Source organism: Simochromis diagramma, unplaced genomic scaffold (assembly GCF_900408965.1).
Source record: "Simochromis diagramma unplaced genomic scaffold, fSimDia1.1 OVJJ01000631.1, whole genome shotgun sequence".
Taxonomy (NCBI): domain Eukaryota; kingdom Metazoa; phylum Chordata; class Actinopteri; order Cichliformes; family Cichlidae; genus Simochromis; species Simochromis diagramma.
The window spans coordinates 28,123-41,845 of record NW_024387500.1 but is presented as its reverse complement, the minus strand read 5'-3'; the positions used below and the strand labels follow the sequence as shown (position 1 = coordinate 41,845).

The window sequence follows — 13,723 nt, the reverse complement described above, 5'->3', positions numbered from 1 at the left end:
TCTTTGTTTGGGACTGGAACTGGTTTGGCTCAGTGGGATGAGCAGCTGCCGAGAGACCCAGTGATGAAGGTTCGAATCCTACCTGTGGCGGTTGCCGCACATCTTCCCTGCTTGCATGCACACTGCTTTCTTGACACTCTGCAGTGTACCCTTTCAAATACAGCCATCTTCAGCAAGCAGTTCAGCTTCTACACATCTGTTCAGCAGATAATTCTGCTTCTTCAGCTTTTTTCAGCAGATTCCACTACACGGCATTCACACTGCATTTTTGCAGGAAATGCAACTTTTTCTAATTCTTGATTCTGCCACTGATCTTCTGCATCACTTTCCCATACAGCATTTCCTTGTGCAAAGTGCACTGAATAGTTGAACGATGCACAGTGACACTATCTGCAGCAAGATGATGTTGTAGGTCTTTGGAGCTGGTTGGTGGCTTGACTATGACCATTCTCACCATCCCTCACCTCTGCTTATCTAAGATTTTTCTTGACCTGCCACTTCGGGTCTTAACTTGAACTGTGCCTGTGGTCTTCAACATCCTCACTATGTTCCTCACAGTGGAAACTGACAGCTGAAATCTCTGAGATAGCTTTTTGTATCCTTCCCCTGAACCATGATGTTGAACAATCTTTGTTTTCAGGTCATTTGAGAGTTGTTTTGAAGCTCCCATGTTGCCACTCTTCAGAGAAGATTGCAAAGAGGAGAAAAACGTGTAATTCAGTACAAAAGAAATTTCAGCTCTCACAAACTATTCCAAATTGCAAAACGCTTACCTATGTCTCTAACAAAACCACTCTAACTTTGTAAAAATAGGAAAAAATTCTGTTTTTCACTTTCTACTATAGAATTGATTTGTTTTTTAAACAACCTAACTCCAAAGAGTCTAACAGACACATTTCTCATTTTATCATATAAAAAAAAAAACAGTTAAATATGTAATGTTTTTTACACTGACAGGTAGTGTCACTGGTGCTGCCTGCTTAAGATCAAAGTGGGCTGCATGTGTACATGATGTAAAATTAGTTTAACACCCCTGATTGTTTGTGTTGTGATTATAAATACATTTTGATATAGATGGTTTCACCCAACCCCTAACCACGAGCGAGTAAAAAGTTTTTCCATTAGCATTCATATTCTCTAAAACAAAAAAATGGCCCAAAAAAGTCACAAATTCTGACAGGGTATGTAAACTTATGAGCACAACTATGTCATTGTGCATATCATTCTCAGTACCACCCTCACCTAATATCCTCCAGGTCATAGTAAACATTGCGGGTGGTATCTTTGATGTAGATGGCCATGTTTGGAGACTGCAGCATCTTCATAGTGAGCTGTTGAGGGAAAGCGGTAACAAACAAAGCCCGAAGAGCATCCTGACTGCTGATTTCTGTGGGCACCCAGACTTGCTTTGTTTCCTCCCCATACTGCAGGAACAGCACACCTGACACAACACAAACAGGCAGGAAGAGGGGCCATCAGTCTGTGTCAGAACCGTACAATGATGGTGCTGAAACATCTTCAAATCTTAATACGCAAACTGATGAGTGGCAGCTAAAATAAATATTTTTGATGTTTATTTTAATATGTTTAGCCATATACAACATAAGAATGCTAATCCACAACAAAATCTTTAAATTAAATAGAGTACAGGTGCTTGCTTCTCAATGGCTTATGAAGCAGACAGCTTATAAACTAAACCTTCAAGCTCCAACACAAGAGCTTGCAGGTGAAGTGTGAAGTAGGAATAGATTCATGTTGAGAGATTATTTAAATCCCAGTGATTCACGAGCTATCCTATGCACTCAATTTGTGTCATATGCATACTGTCATGGTCCACATGACCCAGCGTTTTGTGTTTCATCTTGGTATCATCTTATGTTTTGTATTAATTCTTATTTTTTATGAGTTCTTAGGGTTTGGTTCTTGTGTTTAGTGTTTTAGTGTGCTCCCTCCTGTGCTCTGTTCGTGTCCCTGAGTTAGTGTTGTAGAACAGTTTGTGAATTTCCTGTTTTACTTTGAAGGTCTGTGTCTCGTTGTGTCTATTAGGTTCAGCTGTGTTCCCCTCTGGTGTGTCATTCCCTAATTACCTTGTGTGTTTTTATAGTGTGTGCCTGCCTGTGATCCTTGTCGGTTCGTCTGTGTTATTCAGTCTTTCTCCGCGTCTCTCTGCCCTGCTTCCTCCGTGTCATCTCCGTGTATCATCCTGTGTCCTTATGTTTTCAGGGTTGTTTATTAGTTTTTCCCAGTCTAGGCTTTAGTAGCTCCCTGTTCCTTATTTCCTGTTTTTGTACTTCGCCGTCACTGTAAATAAACACTCACTCGCACCCCAGCCAGTTCGTGCATTTTGGGTCCTTTTCTCGTAACACCATACGACTGCTGCCCCAGCCGTGACACATACTTAGTTACGTCTGACTGTAATCAGCAATTAACCTGATATTTAACATACAGTTTTCAAACAGTGAGATAAGAAACTTGAAAGTATCAGGAACATAGAGAACATGCAAACTCCACAAAACCTGAGGAAGGTTCAGGCCTTTTAGCTGTGAGATGACTGAGCTAACCACTGCAACACTGTCCATCTAACAGAACTGCTACTAGGAGAAACCTCAGCAGTCAAATTAGCTGCCAGGATTAATGTTAATTCAGTTGGTAACTTGATAAAATGAAACTTGTTTTAAAGGGATTTCTGCAGCTACAACTCTAATGCCTCCAACTGTGTAATGCTTGACACGCTTGATTAGCAAGCAAAAGGTTGCTGGTTTGATTCCAGTGGGGGACACAAATGCCTTTATTTGTATTAGGAAGAAAATCGGATGTAAAGTTCTTCACCCTTGTGCAGAACTGTAGTATCAAACTTGTTCTTGAAAAGCAGTACACTCTTTCCCCCACTCTACAACACTGTGTTAAACAGTCTGGTTGAAGAATTAATACATATCCTGACTTCCACAGGTATATCATCTGAAACATCTGCCTTTCCATTTTTCATCCTCTTCATAGCTGCCCTCACTTCCCACTTACTAATCCTCTCCACTTCCTGATTTATTCATTTCTCCCTAGTGCAATAGCAGCATGAAACCCTGTGTGAGGGGGAAGGGGCGGAGCATGGACAGCGAGGTTAGGAGTCTCACGGTTTTCTGACCGTGTGCACAGGTAGTTCTGGATAACTGCTTATTTTTTGGAACTTTCATGCTTATTTAGGAAGGAGTTCATTGTTACATCTTCAGTTTGTAATACATAAACAGTCTTCAAATCATAATACAACTGGAAGCATTTCTTTTGGAAACCAGGAACACAAGACTCCTTTTTTTAACTTTGTTTATTGGAAATTACCCTACATAGAGTTTCAAAAGTTCTGTTAAGTCACGTGGCGCCAAACCATTGAGACTCTTAAAAACAAGTAATAACATTTTAAACTGGATACTGAAACGGACTTGAAGCCAGTGTTAGGATGCCAGTATAGGTGTAATGTGATCACACCTTTTCTTTCCTGTCAAAAGGCAAACATCTGCATTTTGAACACTGAAGTAAGAACTGATCAGAGCCAACATATAAAGAGTTACAGTAATTAAGATGAGAGGTAATAAAAGCGAGGCAGGCCTTCACCTTACTGAGGAGCCTTAGTTAAAAGAAACTTGTCTTAACAACTGAGCTGATCTGTTTATCAAATTTTAAAGCACTGTTGAAAGTCACACCAAGGTGCCTTGCAACCAGATGACAGTAAGACACTAAAGGACCAATAGCGCTGTAATACCCATGTAACAGATTGGGTTGCCCAAAAGTTTATTTCCCCACGACTGTACATCTCTGGGACAGTTCACTAGTGCCTGGTTAGAAATATGGCTGTTGGTTTGTATAGGTAAATACAATTAGTGTCCAAATGTATTTGGACACTGACACAAGTTTAGTTTTTTTTCTGTTTACTGAAACATATTCCAATTATAGTTATATAATGGGCATGGATATAATGTTTACACTCTCAGCTTTCATTTAAGTCTACACTCAGATTGGATGAAGAGTTTAGGAGTTTCAGCTCCTTAACATGTTCCACCCTCTTTTTAAAGGGACCAAAGTACAGTGGCCCCTCATTTATCGCGGGAGTTACATTCTAAAAGTAACCTGTGATACGTGAAATCCGCGAACTAGTCAGCTTTATTTTTTACAATTATTATAGATGTTTTAAGGGTTTAAAACCCCTCACTACACACTTCTCAGGCAAGCATGAACATTTTCTCTCTAGTTTAAACAGCCTCAAAGTTCAAACCTTCGTAGAAAAATAAGTCCAGTATTATAGAATGAAACCAAACATCAAACCCTGTTTTCAGGTCCAAAACATGGGAATAGAGCAACCATTGATTGACAATGGTCTATAGCCAATCAGGACGCAGAACACAATGCGCTGTAAAAAAAAAAAAAAAAAAAAAAAAAAAAAGGAATGCAAAATTTTAGAAAACTAATTTTGCAAGGCCGCAAAAGGTGAACTGCGTTACAGTGAGGGACCAATTGGAAAATTTACTTAAAGGCTATTTCATGGGCAGGTGTTGGCAATCCCTTCATTATGACATTATCAAATTATCAACTGAAAGCTGCTGCAGTAGAGGCCTGGGAGAGTCAGGAGGACATCTAGTGATGTCCATGAGTTCAAGACTTAAGGCTGTCATTGCCAGCAAAGGATTTTCAACCAAGTATTAGAAATGAACATTTTATTTTCAGTTATTTAATTGTCCAATTACATTTGAGCCCTTGAAATGAAGAGACTGTGTTAAAAAATACTTTAGTTCCTCACATTTTTATGACATCTTTTTCAACCCACAGAATAAAAGCTAAAGTCTGCACATCAACTCCGTCTGAGTTGTTTCATTTAAAGTTTATTGTGGTAATGTACAGAGCCATGCACACCACTGCATCCTCATGCTGTTGTGTTCCTCAAGGCTCTGTGCTTGGCCCAATGTTATTCTCATTATACATGCCCCTCTAGACTTAATCTTTGAAAAATATAACATTTGCTCCATCGTTGCACTGCTTTCTCAAGTGCATGAGAGAAGTCAGAGAATTGCTTTTGGGCAATTCCCTTATCCTGAATGAAAAGAAAACGGCAATTGTAGTGTTTGGCAACCATACCCCCTGGGACATATTGGCTGATACCCTCAGTTCCTTTGCCACTTCTCTCTCTGACTCAGTTAGTGACCTAGGTGTCCTGCTGGATAGCTCTTTTAAATTTAACAAACAAGTGTCCTCAGTAATCAAATCTAGCTTTTACCAACTGCGCCTTATTGCTAAGGCTAAGCACTATGTCCCTCATAAAGATCTTGTAAAGCTCATTCATGCTTTTGTGACATCTAGATTGGATTACTGTAATTCTCTCTACTTTGGTCTTCACTCTGCTCTCCTTCACAGACTTCAGCTTGTCCAGAATGCCGCAGCTCGCCTCCTGACTGGTACTAGAAAGCATGCCTCTATCACCCCTGTTCTTGCTGATTTGTATTGGTTACCCATAAAATATCATATTGAATTTAAAATATTGTTGCTCACCTTTAAAATTACAAATAATTTAGCCCCTAGCTATCTGGTCGATCTCCATAGTCGACATGTCCCTGGGCGAGCCCTCAGGTCTTCAGCCCAATTACTCCTGGCTCAGCCTAGATGTAGACTTAAATCTAGGGGTGACCATGCTTTTGCCCTGGTTGCACCTAACCTGTGGAACGACCTTCCCATTGCTATCCGTGTGTCAGACTCCATTTTATCTTTTAAATCCAGTTTAAAAAATTACTTATTTAACCTAGCTTTTCCATCTAGTTAGTGTCCCTATTTTATATTTGGCTCAATTTTTTTATCTATATACTTTATCTTTTAGCAATATCTGCTCTTGGTAACTTTATTCCTGTATAATTAGTGCACTCAACCTGCTGACATATGTGGTACTTTGTTAATAGTCTTTTATTTAACCATGTCTTTATTTTCCTGTTTCTATTGTAAAGCACTTTGGTGTACCGCTGGTTTTTTAAATGTGCTATATAAATAAAGTTGTACTGTATTGTATAAAATCAGAAAAAAATTGTCTCTGTTCAAATATTTTTGGTCCTAACTGTATATCTGGAGGTCATCTGCAAAGCAATGAAAGGACATTATGCTTTTTATAAATGGACCCCACGGGGAAGCAAATATAAAGCGAAAAGAATGGGCCCCAGTAGAAAACCCTGAGGTACTCCACAGTAGAGCAGGGCGATATGGCCAAAAATATTTATGCGATAACGATATAACTGATGATATAATTGATGTGAGACAAAATACAAAATACAACTCCACAACTTTACTAGCGCAAAAAACCCATCCATTTATTTTCTATGCTGTTTTTTTTAATGTGTGTGTGTGTGTGTGTGTGTGTGTGTGTGTGTGTGTGTGTGTGTGTGTGTGTGTGTGTTTGTGTGTTTATTGTATCATTATGTCTTCTAAAAGTAAATGTTTTAAAGAGAGATGGAAGTGATCTGGGAATATGGTATTTTATCATAAATTGGATCCTGACAGCATTTTCATGACCATATTTTCCATACAGCTTCTGCAGGATATTCATATGTGTTGTCCAAATCAGTTAAGAAGTAAACTGTTTCATACAGTGTTATTGAACAGATTTATTTAGATGTGTCTACATACCTAACGGCCAACCTCTTGTCTGACCACTTGAGCGGCCTACAGGTAGACTTGCTCTGGCCTTAGAGCCCCTTGTAAAGGCAGCAGATAGGGGTATCATCTCTCCACCAGACATGCTACTTGAAACCAGCCTGCTCTGCTCTTTCACCAAGTGTGGGACACCAGCACCTTGGGGACTGTCAACAAACCAGGGACTCCTTACCTGGATTGAAAGAAAAAGCAAAAAGATTATGATTATGGGAGAGAGGAGAAAATGGTAAAAAAAAATTATTAAAAGTGCTTCTACTACTAATCAAATCTTGTGTTAAGGGACATATATATCCATATATATTAGGGCTGTCAAAATTAACACGTTAACGCAGCTTAGTCCATCATCATGACTAATCTGATTACATTTTTTATCTTGGCACATGCGCAAATGGGCAGTTGATCTGGTAGTAACGGCCAGCACAACCAGTCAACTCAATATGGAAGATGATAAACAGCACATTGGCTCTTTTGATAGAAAATTTTAATTAAAACAACAAGACGGAACAGTTGACCGACATAAAGTACTATGCACATTGTGCAGGAAGGAATTTTCTTTTTCCGAAGCACTTCCAGGGTAAAAATATCACACAAAGCATATGCTACTCGGGGATGCTGCTAGCACTTTGGCTAACGTGTCGCCCAGCTTGCGGCAAACCACTCTCACTGAGCATTGGGGCCTCAGTAAGTCTACCTCAGACAAATTGACAGACACAACTGGCAAGTAGATTGCAACAAACTGCAGAACTATTAATATCGTCGAGGACACAGCCCTTACAAAGGTTTTGCAAGTTGCCTTTCGAGATGCATTGTACAAGGCTCTAACAACAAGCACAATAATGTCAAAAATTAATGGGCTCTATGACACTGAAAAGGAAAAAAACAAGAGAATTTAGCTGCAGCCAAACATGTCACCCTGTCAGGTGACTACTGGACAGTAACAGTAACTATCTTGACATTACTGCACAACTAATTACTGCGCATAGGAATTAAAGTCGCTTGCATTGAGAATAATGAAGACAGAGGAGCGTCACTTCGCAGAGGCATGTGCTGAACATTTCTTAACAATGGCATGTGAGTGGGAAATTGAAGGAAAAATCACAACTGTAGGGATTGATTGTCCACGAAACTCAACAGCTGCAGCTAAACCTTTGCCATTTGAGCTTATGCCTTGTTGCATCACTGTGAGTCTTGGTGACAGTGGATTTGTCAATTCAGTCAATTCAAACATATTCCAACCAACACCCCAGAGCTGGAAACATGACAAACAACCCTGGGGGAGCAGAAGGAGCCATTGATCCAGCAGAGCCACAAACTTGTGATGCTGATGCCACAAGAAAGAAATACATTTTTTTAAAATTAATTGATTAAAGAAAATCCATTTCTTGTTTTAATAACCATTTTGTTCTTCTTCCATCTCTTCCTCTGTCTGTGTGTTTTCACTACAGGTATGTAACTGAGATTCTGGGTGGGGAATCCTATATTTCCTGCTCAGTGGTACTGCCTGCCCTCTCCCACTTGCATCATGTGATGGAAACCTCTAATGATGACTCTGCATATGTAACTAGGTTTAAAACAGCATTCCAAGAACACCTAACCTCCCACCAAGAAAACTTTATCAACAATGAATGTCTCAAGATTGCCACAGCTTTGGATGCTCGATTGAAGTGCCTCCCCAAGAGTGACAGAGAGAGGTGTGGCCCACACTTGGAAGACTGCTGCATGATCAATCCCCACCTCAGACTTGTGAAGATAAGCCACCCAAGAAAATGAGTCCTTTACAGATGAATCAGATGAGGAGTTTCTGCCTGACAGAATCATGCACTTGATTATGTAGCTCATTCAGGAGCTGGTGACAAGCTGGCACTGCTGGCTTGCAAATATCTGGCCACTCCTGCAACCACTGTTCTGTGTGAGAGACTGTTCTCAGTTGCAGGCAACATTGTAAATAAGAAGCGGTCAGCTCTCCTCTTGGACATTGTCAACAAGTTAGTTTGTCTCAGTAACAGGGCCACATTGATGTTGATAAATGTTTGCAGAAAGTTTTTTGTAAACATGAATGTTAAGATGTTCAATAAACATGTTTTGTAGGGCTGTTCCATATAACGATATACAGGGTGGGCCTTTATATGGATACACCGTAATAACATGGGAATGGTTGGTGATATTAAAGTCCTGTTTGTGGCACATTAGTATATGTGAGGGGGCAAACTCCTCAAGATGGGCGGTGACCATGGTGGCCATTTAGAAGTCGGCCATCTTGGATACAACTTTTGTTTTTTCAATAGGAAGAGGGCCATGTGACACATCACACTTATTGGTTCACAAGAAAAACAATGGTGTGCTTGGTTTCAACGTAACTTTATTCTTTACCGTCGTTGTTGCTAACGACAACGCATAAAAACAGGCGCTTGTCCGTCCGTAGTGTGGTTATATTAAATATAAGAGAAAGAGAGAAGTTTAAGAAATGAATATAGTGACCATCAAAACCATGAAAAAATATTGCCGTAAAGAGTTTATTTTGCGACACCACGAAACAAACGACAGCGTAAAATGAAACGACAGACGTTTTTATATCGTCATCCGATATATATCGTTATATCGAACAGCCCTACTCCAGAGTTCACTTTTTAATTTACTCGATTACTTCTCCACACTCTGGACTCTTTGCTCAGTTCAGCTATGGTTCCCCTGTTGCTCTGTATGGACAGCAACCCATGCATTTCTCCATGTAATCTGCTCTGTCATGGCTCAATATTCCACCTGAGATCTGCTCAGCTTGCAGTACTTATTCATCTTTTATCTAGCTACAGTCCATTAGCTGCTACATTCACAATAATGGTGTGATGTTGTCTGGGCGGGCCTTCCCCACACCGGACCTACATGAAGACCGAAAACAAAGAAACAATGTATGTATGCACAATTAAGTTAATTCATAACTTAATGAATTAACAACATAATGAAACTTAAAGTAACATGTGACTGAATATTTGCTTTAATTTGCTGAATGTTTGATTTTGCTGGCAACATAGTGTTTACACAAAGAAACCTGGGATAGTCAGTGCAGCAATGTTATTCTGACAATAGAAATAAATATATGGAGAGAATAATGTGCTTAATGTGCAAAAAGTCAATACTTCTGGGACAAGTTGAAAGTTTTACGACTGCTCATCCACTTTGTCACACACCAGAACCATTGTCTCCTGTGGGCTGCAAGCTGGGGGCCTCTATGGATTGTGTGTTAGTTTATCCAGTAATTGCCAGATGACATTGGAATCTGGGAGTTTAGAGGCTGGGTCAGCTCAATGCCTCTCCTTTGTGTGCCACTAGCTGTTTCTGGGCAGGGTTTTTGGTGCACTGTGTCAAAGCAATCTGGGAAGCCATAGTTTACTCTACTGACTTATCTTAGGAGACAATAGCGATTATGTGGCAGTACCCAATGTATTTTCAGTTGAAAACATTGGAAGCCAACACTATCATGCCGCAGGTACTGGGAGTCTCCCTACAGCCTAGAAGCTAGCCTCTGGTACCTTCTCAGTTTCACCTGGACACAGGTCCCGGTTCCCCTCCAAAGCAGCACAAACAAAGTCATAACACAAAAGAGAAAAAAATATCAAAATTGACAAAGGCAGACAACATAAAACTACATTGTTGGCTACATACAGTTGTTATCTTATGTTAACCCACAATCGTCGAACTTCTTTCATCTACGTGAAATTCTCAGAGAGTGAGAAGAGGCTGCAGGTCAGACTCAAACCCTGAATGCATCTCTTAAAAATATGAGGAGGGGGGGGCAATGTTATTTTTGTATGACTGTGTTATGAATGACTATTCTATTTTAATAATCGGATGTGTCATGGTCTCCGTGCCTGCCCGGTCGGCCCCACAAGGCTACATTTGCTGTTTCTGTTCTCTCCCTCTCTGCCTGGGCGGAGCTCACTGTGGGCTCCCGCCCTTGGCCCACACACACACCTGACAAAGTCACCTGTCATCACCGGGAGCACTATTTGAGGCTGGAACACAGATCCTCTCGTCGCTGGATGATTGTACTACTGACGTTAGTGTTCTCACAGCTCCTGTGGACTTGTGCTTCATAATTCGTGATTTGTGATTAGTTGGTGGCTTTCCTTCTCTTCTGCCTCAGATCTTCTTCCCCCCCCCCCCCCCCCCCCCCCCCCCCCGGACCTGCGACCTCCCTGCCGTGTGAACGTGTGTGAGTGTGAGCAAAGAAGACGTGAGCGAGTGTGAGAGAGCTACCCTGTGATTCCCCGGAGTTTTGGATCCCTTCACTGTACATATATTGCACTGGCACTGTAAATAAACTACACCTTGGAGACACCTAACCGCTCTGCGTTTGAGTCCCTGTAACCAAATCGTGACAGGATGACTGCTCAAGATAGGAGATTAAAATTTTAGGGTCCACGAGAGAGAAAAGCACACCAGGACATCAGAGGAGACAGAATAAGAAATACATAAAACATCATTAAAAAGTCTTGTAAGGCAAGATTCCCTTTTGTGATGTAATTTAATGCTATTTTAGCATGTTTAAAATAATTTGGGACTGAACCTTTCCACAGAAAAGTGTTTATAATTATTAAAATTCAATAGAATAAAACTTATAATAAAATTCAATGCAAACAAAAGAGTAGTCTAGAAGGAAGGACATAATCAAGGTTTAACCATCAGTCTGTCTCTCTCACATTACAGGAAACAACCTGCATTCCAGCTGCATCATCAGCAGGGCACACAGCCAAAGACATAAATCACACAAAAACACACAAAGATAATAATTCAATATGACCAATAAGAGCTTGTGGCTTTGTGTTTTAAAATTTAAAGTAAAAAATGGCGGATATAATTGCTATGAGACTGTTAATATTCCAAAGTTGTGATATTTCGATAGCGAATAATTACACAATTATTTGTTTGAATATTAGTTCAAGTTTGAAGTTTGAATGGTATTAGATGAATATTAGTTTGTGCAGAGTCTCTAATGCCCATAGGTGTAAATTTGAAGAGAGACACATTTAAAACACACCGCAGCTTCTAAAAGTCTGAAAATAAAGTAGGTTGAGAGGACAGTAATGTCTTACTGCCCCTGTGCCCCCCACTTGCTGGAACAGAAAATAAAAATCTCCCCATACAGCTAACAGCACACTGCAATAATCATAATCCCGGCTCACTGCTTCAGCAGGCTGTTATGGCTATTATGACTCATCTGAGCGCAAACAGACATCCCTGTTGTCATTACAGATCAAACTTGTGAGGAATGCTCACCATTCCTGCGCAAATGTGTCATTTTTCTTAATGCCTACGTGTGGAAAATAGATATTAAGATACAGCGTCTTCAGTTCTTTTTGTTCTTTCACCTGGTGGACTCTTCGCCTACAACAGCAGTGCTGGGTCAGAACGGTGATTCCACCCGTTGAATCCCTTAAATGATGGTACCTTTCTGTTTGTGTTGGCTCTCGTCACATGCTGACGTAACAAACAGTGACAGACATCTGGCGCAGACGCTGAATAGCCCGCATAATGACGCGCTGATGGAGCAGCTTGTTGAGCCGGCTCCAAACACTCAGGAGCTTGTGTATCGCAAGTTGAAGGCTAATGTAAAGTTCATATCCTGCTAATCGCTTTGGCTACTTTTACACTAAGTTGTCTTTTAAGTAGTAGAAAAAGAGCGGCTCAGAGGAACTGTTGGTCTTTACAGATAAATTAGAGGAACTTACCTGGAGGAGATGCTTGGTGTCAGCAGTGCGGCTTTAGAGTTTTAGCACTTCCCAGGTAACTTAGCTCTAAGGGTCAAAATCAAGTCCTGCGGTTTCACGGCAGGTTTAAGGTTCTTTTCTCGGACTTTTGAGACGTCGCAGTTTCTACATGCCGCATGTTTCTCTGCTTGGATCAGGTGCACTGACAAACTCCACCCCTTTCCACCCGTTGCTGTTACAACACAACTCCACCTTAGCAAATAATGCTGGCTGTACCGGTCTAACTGGGAGATCAGTAGTACTACTCGTGAAATTTATGACAAGCTACAAGACACCTCATGCCCCTCCAGCATTACCACTATAACAACACACATACATCGTTTTAGAAAAGAAAATGCAAAACAGTAACTGATAAATGTCTGTCAGCAACTCATTGAAATCACAATGTGAAAAACATGTTGATAAAGCTTAGAAGATCATTGAAATGAAAACAGGTTGTTGCTGGCCTTAAAATGAATTAAAAAAAAAGTCATAAATTCGCTCCACATTTCATTTTTCAAACACTGCTAATGATGAACAAATCTTACCTGCTCGTTTGTGCAGTCCTGATGTCCTATGATAATGGTTTTATGTTGAGGATATTTTTGCCTCACATGGTCCAGGACCTCTTTCTTCCTCTCCACATGTGTGTGCTGCATTATGAAGCTGTCCATCTGGCTGTGTCTGCTGCTGCTGTTATTGGTGGGGTAGCTTCGAGGTAAGGTATTGGGAGAGCATCGATATGGACTGTAGGAGAAGTCAGGGTTAGACAACAGGCTTCTGGAGGTGCGTTCTTTCTTCTGTAGCAGACAGTCTATGCTGTTGTCCCCCACAGCAGAGGCAGAAGAGGCTCTCGAAGGGGAGATACTTGGATCTAAGTTGGAAGGATGAGAGGAAAAAGGAGTGATGGTAGAAGGAAGTGCAGAGAGAACGAAGATTTACAGGAGAAAAAAACTTATATGACAGGATGACTTTTTTCAGTTCTCAACTTTGAATTTTCAGTGTATCAGAGTTGATCGCTACCATTCTCAATCTAACGCTCTTCTGTAGATTCTTGCGTGGTGGTGTCTCTGTGGTCTTTTTATGTCTTTCCTCAAATCTCTGTTGTGGGAATGGCTGTAGCTCAGGAAGTTGAACAGGGCATCTATTAATCAAATCCCTGGCTATTCCAGTCTGAAAGCTAAGTATTTTGGACCTTTTTTCAGGTTCAGTGCCCTAAATTGAACACAGAGAACCAGCTGCACCTTGTAATTTTTTAAATGTTTGAAACACTATTATTTCTCACATTTTGTTCATTCAACTAA

At 40.6% G+C, this 13,723-nt stretch overlaps 1 protein-coding gene across 3 annotated transcripts in view; it reads right to left on the bottom strand.

The window, feature by feature from the left end:
- Positions 1 to 12,635, bottom strand: part of LOC120725670 (SRC kinase signaling inhibitor 1-like) — a 64,483-nt gene extending 51,848 nt beyond the window's left edge. For 2 of the 3 annotated variants that reach the window (XM_040018651.1, XM_040018653.1), the window contains exons 1-3: positions 12,402 to 12,635; positions 6,649 to 6,847; positions 1,243 to 1,441 (exon numbers count right to left, since the gene is read on the bottom strand). In XM_040018651.1, coding sequence (XP_039874585.1) covers positions 1,243 to 1,441; positions 6,649 to 6,760 — 311 coding nt within the window. In that variant the 5' untranslated portion in view covers positions 6,761 to 6,847; positions 12,402 to 12,635. The remainder of the gene's footprint in view (positions 1 to 1,242; positions 1,442 to 6,648; positions 6,848 to 12,401) is intronic. The other variant, XM_040018654.1, reaches the window with a different exon arrangement.
- Between the last annotated feature and the right edge of the window lie 1,088 nt (positions 12,636 to 13,723).